Genomic DNA, 11300 nt, shown 5'->3' on the forward strand with positions numbered 1-11300 from the left:
AATAATAATAATAATAATAATAATAATCTTACTCCCAGGAAAAAGAGTAATTCCTTTGAAGATCATTACCATATGCCACTGTTGGCTCTTGTATTAAAATTAACAAAGCACAAACTCTCTTTTTAAATAAAACAAACACGATAAGAGCCATGTGCTGCGTTCAGCCCCCACCCCATGGCTCATCCCACGCTCCCAACTTTGTAAACACAAAATGTGCGCACAGCACTTTGAAGATCGCTGATGTAAATATTTTGGGTTGGAGTTCCCTTCCAAAAGGAAAGAACTAGTCACCGGTTACCACAATTACAAATTCTCTCAAAGGTGATGCAGGAAAAACAATATTTAAGAACAAATAATCTCTCTCTCCTCCAAAATCTAGAAAAACAGAAAAGTTTAAGATGCATTCAAGAATATCTCATTGTTTATTCACAAGCAATTGAAAAACAAGAAGTGGTCAAAAAAATGTAGAAAGAGGCTCTATGGCAAAACTAAAAGGTTACTGGAAAGAGAAATGGGTGTTTCTCTTCTCCTTTCCAGGTCTGCCCGTGGGGAGATTCTCACTGAGCAGGTATCTGAGGCTCCGAGGGCCCCCAGGCCTAGAGCCGCGAGTCCGGCACGATCCGGTACCAGGGCTGCAAGGACAGCGCGGACCCGGCGGGAGGCACGGCCCGCAAGGCCGCCACACCCCCGAGAGCGCAGGTGTGGGGGATGCGGCTAGGACTCACCCCTCCTCCATATCCCGGGTAGGCCATGACAAGCCGAGGGCGTCACCCGTTGTCACTTTCCCGGTGGGGTTGAGTCAGGTGGAAGAACCGCGCAGGTGCAAGCACGAGCGCAGGTGCAGGCGCAAGTGCAGCTGAGTTTGGGGGCCAAGGTACCCGGGTCTTTCACTCCCAGGAAACTGCCGGGTCCCCCGAGGTTAGCCCCGCCCCGCTCACGTCCGATTGGCTGAGGAGTCTCGCCCTCCGAGTCCATCCTGCGAGAGCCCGCCCCTTCCACGACGCTGGCCCCATCCTTCTCGGCGCTTATTGGCTACGTTCCGTAGCTTGCAGCCCAGCTCATCCCTGCCTGGCTTTTACTGGCTAACTCAAATTCTTAACCCAAAGTCTTTTCCCTCTGTAGTTCTCACATTCTCTAGAAAGGTTCTAAAGGTCATCATGTCTTTAAATTCTTTTTTTTTTTTTTTTTTTTTGTGGAGCCAGCCTGTTTTGACCTGGACTTCAAATAGTACACAACTGAGAATATCAGAGGTTGCTTATATTTACTTTTGTATAGCACTGAGGTCACAAGAAAATTTTGAAATTGTGACCACAGCTAAGTCCCCAAGGGAAGAACTTCTGCCTTAATATCTACTATCCTTGATTTAAGAAAAGGTTATTTGTAATCTGATTCATAAATAATGAATAGTTGTCAGGTTCAGTAAATAAGAATATAAAAATTTCATTTAAATTTGATTTTTCAAATAAATGAGTTTTAGTGTCTGTCCCAAATATTTCACTTTATTATATTATACAGGACATCCTGTAAATTATCTGGCAACCCTACCTATGGCTCAACTTTTGGGCAAACTCTTGAGACACACTTCCTTAGTTATGAATACGAGGAGAACAGGTTTTTTATTATTTGTGATTTTTAAATCTTTTAAAATTCTCATGTTCTACCAACTGAGCTAGCTGGGCACTTTTTAACCTTTTAAGTATTCAGTTATTTTGGTTTATTTAATAGCAGCAGTTGAGAAGTTTGCCTGTCTCTGGAATCCAAATGATTCCATAGTTCCAAGCTAAAAATAAAATAAAACAAAACAAAAAAACAGCACTATAGATTCAGCTTAAAAGCAACAATGGCTACTATGATACTAATTAATACTTAAAGAATAAGAGCTCAGTCTGTTTCATAAACTAGCTGTCTCCAAACAATGCATTAGCTATTAGGAGAAGAAGTCAACTTTGCAAGACTGAGCAGCTTAGCTATTGCTCAGCTACAGGACAGCGGAAGAGTGCTTTGGGGATTGTGAAACAAATTTACCAGAAAGAGGCAGAGGAAAAGGAAAATTGCTACTGTACAAACTGCTCTTTGGAAAGTGTCAGGTCCTCTAATACTTTCTATACAATCAGGTTAAATAAAGATGTATAGCAAAACCTACTTGATAACAGGCAGAATGTATAGCTCCTTAAAATCATGATAAAGTGTTAGAATGCAGAATAATCATTTCCAAGTTAATATAACTTATTGACTATGTATTCCAGGGAGATGCCTAGGAAGGATTGAGTACATTCCTTTACAATGTTGGTCTAAATCTAAGGTCAGCCTTTCTAATGTACATTTTTTTTTCATCAAGACAGACTTTCTGGTGGATTCCATTTGCATTTGTCTCCACAGGTCTGTTGCATTTCTGCAGGTCTGATTCCAAAGATGGTATTTTCCTCCAGGGCAAAAGTTTGATGTTCACTTGCAGATCTTTCAAAATCATAGGACATTTTAAGCATGGACTTCCTTATCAGATAACAAACCCATTGCGTGTTGAAGCACCCTTATGGCAGCTCCTCTTTGCCTGCTAGGACTTTGGTCATCTTATTTGCTGGGCTTTAAGTAATAGTCTTTTGTCTCTGACCCAGGAACCTCATCAATTCTGCCAACTTTTATGAAACTGACAGGCATATTAGCTGGCAAAAATGATGCATCATTGGGTCCTCTATAGTTCCTAACAATGTATCTCGTTGGTAGAGGAAGGCCATTAAGAAAAAGGTTTTTGTTTTTTTTTTCCTATGGAGATGAAGACAGACAGAGTTGTGAACATTGCAGTGATAGGTGTCTGCAGTCTCTCCCTAAACACACACACATATATGTAGTTCATATTTGTGTTTGTTTTTGAGACAGGATCTTGCTATTCAGGCTGGCTTTGAAATCCCTTATGTAGCCCAGGCTGGCCTTCAACTCATGGTGACCCTCTTGCCTCCGTCTCCTGAGTGCTGGCTTTACTGGTGTGAGCCACCATGCGCAGCTCAAATTATATTTTAATATAACAACTCATATGAGCCCAGATAAAAACTTTTTAAATAATAGTAGTGATAATTTCCTTTCCTAATTCAGTTAGTATAAATAGTAGCATTTTATGATAATGGAATGTATGAAAACAATTCAAATCACTTTTCTTACATAAAATGCTTCATTATTCTGTTAAATAGCTATTTCTTTGTGTGTGTGTGTTTGTGTGTGTGTGTGTGTGTGTGTGCAGGGTCTCACTATGCAGCTCAGACTCGTAGTGATCCTCCCGTTTTCAGCCTCCCAAACACTGGGATTACAGACAGTAACAATTTAGTTATAAACCCACAGTAGTTTCTTTCAGCAACTACTAAGGCCTGTTATTTACCAGTGAGGAAAGAGGAGAAAGAATAAGCTTTGCAAAGAAGACAAAAACAAACGCTGCTTACACTTGTCACCTCAGTCAGCCCCTTGACAAACTGACTTTTCTTCAACTAAGCTCTTAACAATCATTTTCTGTTTCTAATTCTAGTAATATTGAGTACCCTTTCACAGAAGCACAAATGTTAAAGCAATTTGTCAAACAGTGCATCGATGAAAAATATCAGCAGGACACTCTGTGGGTTCCTGAATACGTACATCCTCCCATCATTGCCCTGCTAAGCCATATGGATCCAATGCAAATTTCTTCAGAAATAGTGATGCAGTAGGTGCTCACACGTAAGCCAAATAATAGCAGCAACATAGTTATAACCTCCGTAATTTGCTTGCAGGAAAGTTAAACCCAAGTTTCATGCTTCTGATCATGGCTTACATTGTATAAATGCATCAATACGTTCATACAACTAATTTTTTAGAAAGATATAAATTAAATCTTTCAATTGAATACTTTTTTAAATGGTGTCGATCTCTTGGTTAGTAGCTTGCTACATATAAGGAGAATTAACTTACAGTACTCTTATTACATAAAATTAAAAATAGTTTCTTCAAAAACTGAAAAATATTCCAATTCATAAGTATAGTCTGGACTACCATCCAAAATAATTTAATTCCATTTAATCCTCAAGTTGTTATGTATTTGCAAAATAATACCTCACATCTTTATAAAATGAACACAAGGAATATACCTGCTAATAAGAATAAGTAATTCCCAATCTGTTTATCATACAGTACAAGCTCAATGTCATGACTGTTTTACACTTCACCACATTTGATCTTTGTAATACTCTTGTGAAATAAGCAGTACAAATTACATTTTAGAAGAAGCTAAGGTAGCAATAAGTTACATTGTCGAGGTAGACACAGATCAGTACAGTTGCAAAATACTTTTATTTTTTTAAATCATTTATTTATTTATTTATTTACTTGGTATAGGGTCTCGCTATGAAGCTTGGACTCAGTCATTTTCCTGTCTCAGCCTCCCCAGCACTGGCACTATAGATGTGCGTCATCATGTCTGGTTTCGGTGGCCCACACAGGGCACAGCATCAGGGATTGGTATCAGGGATCAAACTTGTGTCCTTGCGCTTGCCAGGCAGGCACCTAGACTGCTGAGCTATCTCCCCAGCCCTGCAAAATATTTTTACAATAAAACATATGACCTGATTAGGTTTTTTTTCTGTAATTTTTTTTTTCTAGGAAAAGGTCTACAGGGTGTTCAGGGTCTCACCACTAAATTGGACTTGTAGTGGTTCTCCTGTTTGCAGCTTCCCAAGTGCTGGGATTACAGGTACCACCATGCCTGGTCTCAATTGCCATCTCAGCATGTCCCGAGGGTGGGGTTGACACAGCAGGCCCAGGGTCTGAGCCCCTGGGCCCTGCACGTGCTTACAGGTGCTTTAATCCACTGAGCTATTTGGCCAGCCCTGACCTGGTTATTTTTCATCTTAAGAAAATGATACCCATAATATGTTTCTAGTTTTGAATTAATGAGTAAATAAAGTCATATTTTTAAAGCTTTTAAAGTTGAAATAAAAGTAAAAGAAAAACCTTAGTACTCTTCCTGAAAGTAGGAGCTATGGTACATACTGACACAGAATGAAGAAAGACCCATGATCAGGGATGGTGCTGGGGAGCTCTAAATGGATACAGCGTACACCACCCAAGCACCACAAAACTCAGCTTACCTGAGAGGTTTGCCTTGTTTTCTAGTCTTCAACACTAAGACTAATTTCTTGAAACTACCAGAAAAATGCAGATGGAACAGTCAAACACACTAACGAAGATAATGTAACAAAAACAATATTTAACAGAGCTAATGACATCGATAAGAGACACAGATAAAATTAATCCTAGTACAAGCAATGCACAGCCCCATTATCACCCTTAAGCTGAAGATACAGGATTGGGTTGTTGAAAACTGGATAGCGTTGTCATAGAAAGATTTCCTCTATCGGGGGTGAAGAATGTGGAGAGGGGTGAGGAGTGGATCTTCAGGCTTAGCAGGAGAAAGAATCCCAACCATCTTAGTCACTTTCTCCTCACTGGGATGAAATATCAGACACCTGCAACTTCAAGAAGGAAATGTTTATTTTATTCATGTTTCAGTACGTTATCCCTTGGCTCAAAAAGGCAGGCCAGGATGGCAAATGGTCATGGTGAAAGAAAAGGGCTCATAGCGCGAGACCCAGGAAGCAGCGACCATCACTCCAGTGACCTCTTCCTTCTTACCTGGTGCCACCTCTTAAAGGCACGTCAACTCCAATGACCTAGACACCTTCTAAAGGCCCCACTGGTGAGCCAGTGAGCTTTCAGGAGGCCATCTAGATGTAGCCCATAACACCAGCCCCTCTGAAGTAAAGGAAGTTCCAAAGCTTAAGGAAAGAAAATTTTCAGGGCAAAAAAAATAAATATACAATAATTAAGTAGTGCATCCGTTTTTTAGATTAATATGTGACTAAAAACATACAACTGAAAAACTAGATTGCAGAGAGGAAAAACAGAAAGAAAAGGAAAGAGACAGAGGGAATGAGAGAGGAACAGGAGTTGTTAGTCAGCTGCTTTTACGACAGTCAGGACCCGGGGCACACAATCAAGAGGAGCTATGGCAACCAGCCCAGGAGGAAGGAAGAGAAGGAAGGGGAGGAGAAAGAGAACGTTACCTTAGCAACTGCATCTTTTGGCAAGACTTTGCCCATAACTTGTCTAATACAATCATACTGATACCAGAAAATATAATGAAATAAAAAGAAAATACAAAAGGGGGGTGAGTGGGGACACAGAGAAAAAAACATATAAGGGTAAGAAAGATCAAATAATTTTATATTAAACTTCTTATGTAAAACATCTTGCTGTATATTATTCTTAATGAATTTGAGCACCAATCAAAAGTTAAAAGGAAACAAAATCAAAATCTTTTGGAAGGGCATGTGCCTAAAATCTATATTTTTTCATTTAACCACATCATACAAATGATAAATTAACAACAAGGTCAGAGTTTAATAGCAAGGCTAGAGTATCTCTAGACTAACATTGATTAGTTTAAAGTTTATTATTAATTCACATTAATCAGCATACACACTGATATTGAAAACTATGTGTGATAAATAGTTTTGCAATTGACTACTGACTCCAAGTTTGTCTGTTGGCTGTGTGATACCGACAAGGATAATGTAGCTTCTTGGAATCTGGGCTTCTCCTTTGTAAAATGCAGGTATTCCCTGTCAGAAGATCAGTTCATCCGTTGTATGTTGTGGCAGAAAATCTGACTCAGTATATCTAAACAAGTGAACTTACTCTTGTAACTCAAAATCCATGCTTGGCTTCAGATTAGAGTTCTTCGGGTATGTTTAAGACTCTTACCTCTCTATCTGTCTCTTTCTCCTGTATCCTTAGGGTAGGAGAGAGGTGCCCGCCACTGGACCCAGAAGCAGCCCATTGTCACAAATAGCCACGGGCCTTGCTTCATAAACATCTTCATCCTGTGCAAGAGGAGGGCGTGTGGAAGGCGTGAGCACTAGTCCGCACCAGGGGGCAGCCTGCTTACTGCACAAGGGAGAAAAACAGGCTCCCTCTGCCTTTCGCTGTTGTGGCTTTGCTACTTGTGCCCCAGTGAATTATTGCCACCCCTCATCCTGACACCCTGCCTTGCAGCCAGAAGGCAGATTATGGACTGAAGCTTCTGCAAACTGTGAGCTGACTTTCCTTCTTTAATTTGGGAGAAGGGTATTTTGTCTCAACAAGGAGAGAAAAGGAACCACAACAAGATCACCTGAGGAAAAGGCAGCGCACACAGGAAGTGCACACAGGAAGGCGCATAACCATGACAACCTTCTCTATAAGCAACGTCAGTGTATGGTACCCTGGCTCTCACAAACAGTTTTGGCTTTCTTTCCAAAACTGAGCCCAGCATAAACAGCACAGGTAAAGAGGTGGAAGAGCACCATCTCCACTTTTATAAAAGACGATACTATAAGCTAAATTATAGCCGTAGCTTATCCCTCCATTGGGAAATATAGATTGCCTTTCTCTCTTTTTTATTGCCAAAAAGCTATCATCGTGCATAGTGACAAATTTGCCTACAGGATTCAGCTGAGCCTCTTCCAGCACAGTTTAGAGCGGAGTGCTAAATTCCCACAAGGTGGCAGCAGAGGAAACTTCATCTCTCTACAGAGCAGGACAGAGAAGAAGGCCAGGACTGGCTTTCTGCGCTCGCTGCCTCCCTAGAAAGGCGCGATACCCAGGCCCAGGATTTGGCGCTGGCTGCCTTGCGGTGCGGGCTGCCCCGAGAGCACCCCTTATGTCGCGGCTCTAGGCACATAATGAGCCCTGGCAGGAGGTGGCTTCCTTTGAGAACTGTGCCTTCTCCAGAATTCCTTTTGAGAGATAAGACTATGGATGTTTTTCTCTACAGCCCATTGTGGATGTTCCACAATATTAAACGTCAATACTATGTATGTTTAATTTCTAAGGAATAGAATACATAAAATTTATGAACATAGCATCAGTTTGTTCCTGAAACATGAGGCAACTTTCGGGACTGCACCCATCCCGCTACTTACTTGCTGAGTGCATAAATTTATAAATGTGAAGTCTTGCGAAAAGGTTCTGATGCAGTACTTCTAGCATTACAAAAATTGCTTATATATGTTTGGACCTGCCAGCGCAGTTTTTCGAATGTTTTACCAAAATACATAACCCTCGGGGCTGGTGAGATGGCTCAGTGGTCTAAAGCACCTACTTGGAACAAGCTTGGCAAAGCACAGGGACCACAGTTCAATCCCCCAGCACCACATGCCAGCCAGCCTCGCCCCCTGGTGGGCTGAGCTGGCCACACACACACACACACACACACACACACACACACAATAAATAAACAAATGTTTATTATAAAAAAAAATACATAACCCTCAAAGTATAAAACCAAAAGTAAAATTTAAAACTCCACCTCCTCTGAAGTAGTGGGTAAGACTTCGAGCTTCACCTACTGAGTCTCCGTGGCTCACTCACTCAGGTCACTGAGGCAACGCTGGGTCTGCGCTATTTGAATGCCACTCACCCAGGGCAGCAGCAACTGGCAGCAGAAATGGGCATGCACTATTACCGCGTGGGAACTGAGCTTCTTGGTCACATCCCTAAGTTCCCTCTTTAACACTGGTGAAAAATAAGGAGCCGAGTTTCTTGATAACATCTCTAAGTTCCTCTTTAACATTGGTGAAAAATAAGAAACTCCAGTTCCTTACTTTAAGGCAGTTTTAGAACAATGAGGGGGATGTTCCTGCAGTCTCTCATTTTTCTTTGCTGAGCCAATAGGAAGCAGAACTACCAAGAAGATAGGCAGCAGTTAGGCAAAAGTAATCAAACATTGCCAAACAGATTCCCGACACTTGTCACTTTCCTCCAGTCTAGACAATAAGTGGCTCTTTCAGTTAAATTAGCTCAATTCATTCTCTCCCCAGTACTAACTACTACACATGCTCTGAACTGTTCAACATGCTATTGCCGTGAAGCTATATATAGATTTTTAGTACATAAGTTTTATTTGTGCTAACCAAATACATTACACTACCCAGATCTATGTATTTGAAAGGTGAAAGTTGCAAAGTACAGAACTTTCCTTAATAAATTGCTAAAAATATGTATCCATTTAAATTATGTCATTAACCAAACTGAACTATAAATAATTTGGGAACATGTTTACAAGACACAATCCAACACAACATAGTACTGAAGTGCTGGCAGGTTGTGTTGATGAGACCAGGAAAGAAGGCTGCAGTGTGCCTTAAGCAGAAAGTCGTTAGGTAAGTTTTGGTGAGACACAAGTTATTGCACTGTTGGCTGTGTGTAATTAATGTTAATCATATATATATATATATATTTTTTTTTTAAACAAAAATACTCACAAAGACAGGTTACGTATTGACCAGCTTATGAAAATATGCCCCAACAGAAATATAATCCTGCCTTTCCCCTGGGAATAATCGCTCAGTCTTCGTGATGCTCTGCTCTGGGGAGCTCCACAGAACACAACCACAGCCACAAGGACTACTGATTTATTCTTGGCTGCCCCCAGACCAGCAGAGATCCATAACTCGCACCTCTGGCTGGAAAGTGGAACAAGGGAGATTGAGAGGGAAAATAGGGGCAATAAAGTTCCAATCGTGAAGGTTTTAATGCAAAGGTTAATGTTATCCACCTTTCCACATAACTCTGATCGCACAAAAGCTAGAGGACAATTTCTCGGGTGGTCTCCTGGTTTTGTCACCACAAGGAATTGTGCTTCCTGTTAGAGATGTTCAGTGTGTGTGTCACTGGAAAGTGATCTTCTCATATTTCTTGTCATCCTTTTATTTTAGTATGCAAATAAAATGCCCAGTCTGTATCACTATTTTAATATTAAAAATTAGATTTTCTTATCCTGATCATTAAAAACATTTAAACATGGACCTCAATAAATGACTACATATATATTTAGAAAGTCCTTATAGGTAGAACTATAAAATCAGTACAAACAATATTAAAAATTAGGAACCAGATGAATGAAATAAAATACTTTATGTAATCTATTATATTAACAAAAAACTATTTTGTGGTCAGCAATGTTTAAAATTTTTAAAAATTTAGTTTACTGTTCTGTGATTAAGAAATTCAGGGCCAGCCAAATAACTCAGCAGATTAAAGTTCTTGCAAGCAGGCACAGGGGCCAGGGTTTGATCCCCAGGCCTGCTGTACCAGCCCTGCTCCTGGGGCACACTGAGAGTGAGATTGAGACTGGGTGTGGTGGTGCATGTCTGTAATCCCACCACTGGGGAGGCTACAAACAGGAGAATCACTGTGAGTCCAATCTAGTAGTAAGACCCTGAACACCCTGTAGACCCTTCCCAAAAAAAATACAGAAAAAAAGTAATTCATATTTATCCAATCCAGTATAATCTCAGTATTTTATCTCAACAGTTGGCCCTGTATTCCTCTTACTGCCACTTCAAGACTTTGTCAGCTATGAGACAAATGAAGCAAAAATATTCAATAACTTGCATAAAGTGAGTGTGAACAACCAGTGCAGCCAACTCTCAATTAGAATGGATGCGATCTTAAACATCTAACTAAAAATGTTCACTGGCTGAATGTCATCCAAGAGTGTAGGGTGACAACAGCAGCAATCTAACTCCGTGTGACCATAGCTTGCTCCTTGGTATTTATTTCAAAATAAAGTAAATGAAGCACAAATTACGTCTTTGAGGCCAAGGTGCCATCTTCCCAAAAGCATGTGGGAGGAACTGATTATGAAAGGACTTATGATCTGGTGGAAGCAGTTGGAAAATTATCAGGTGACATGTGATTCATTTGTCAAAACTATTAGAACTTGAATGGAATTGGTGAAGGTAAGTAGAAAATGAGTATCAAAGTCTAGTAAAATTGGGGCTGGGGAGATAGCCCAGCAGCGTGAGCACCAGCCTGGCAAGCACAAGGTTCTGAGTTCAGTCTCTGGTACAAAAAAAAAAAAAAGGAAACATAATTACATTACAAAATATATCTAGTAAAATCCCAAAAGATTTTCTGTTTTGGTGCTACTAATGTTTTTTGAAGTATAAAGCTAAATATAAAGAAATACTTAAGAAACATTCCCACTATCCACTTCCTGAAAAAAGGAGTCCTGGGTAAAGATCACTTAAATGACTAATTATTGTATATTTTGTGCATAATTAAATAATTTCCTTTAAAACTGTGCATTGTTTAGGGACAGATACCATCTCTTATCTGTTATGTGTATTCATAAATACACACTAGGCTGTAGTCCTTTATTAGGCTATAAACAATCCATGCTTTCAATCCCCTATTCCACCAAAAAAAAAAAAAAAAAAAAAAAAAAAAGAAATAAC

The 11300-nt window shown here is 40.1% G+C and overlaps 1 protein-coding gene across 1 annotated transcript in view; it reads right to left on the bottom strand.

The window, feature by feature from the left end:
• Gca (grancalcin) overlaps positions 1 to 899 on the bottom strand; it is an 18895-nt gene extending 17996 nt beyond the window's left edge. The window contains exon 1 of the mRNA XM_004629867.3: positions 726 to 899. Coding sequence (XP_004629924.1) covers positions 726 to 752 — 27 coding nt within the window. The 5' untranslated portion in view covers positions 753 to 899. The remainder of the gene's footprint in view (positions 1 to 725) is intronic.
• Positions 900 to 11300: the final 10401 nt, after the last annotated feature.

Source organism: Octodon degus, unplaced genomic scaffold, assembly GCF_000260255.1.
Source record: "Octodon degus isolate 3935 unplaced genomic scaffold, OctDeg1.0 scaffold00032, whole genome shotgun sequence".
NCBI lineage: Eukaryota > Metazoa > Chordata > Mammalia > Rodentia > Octodontidae > Octodon > Octodon degus.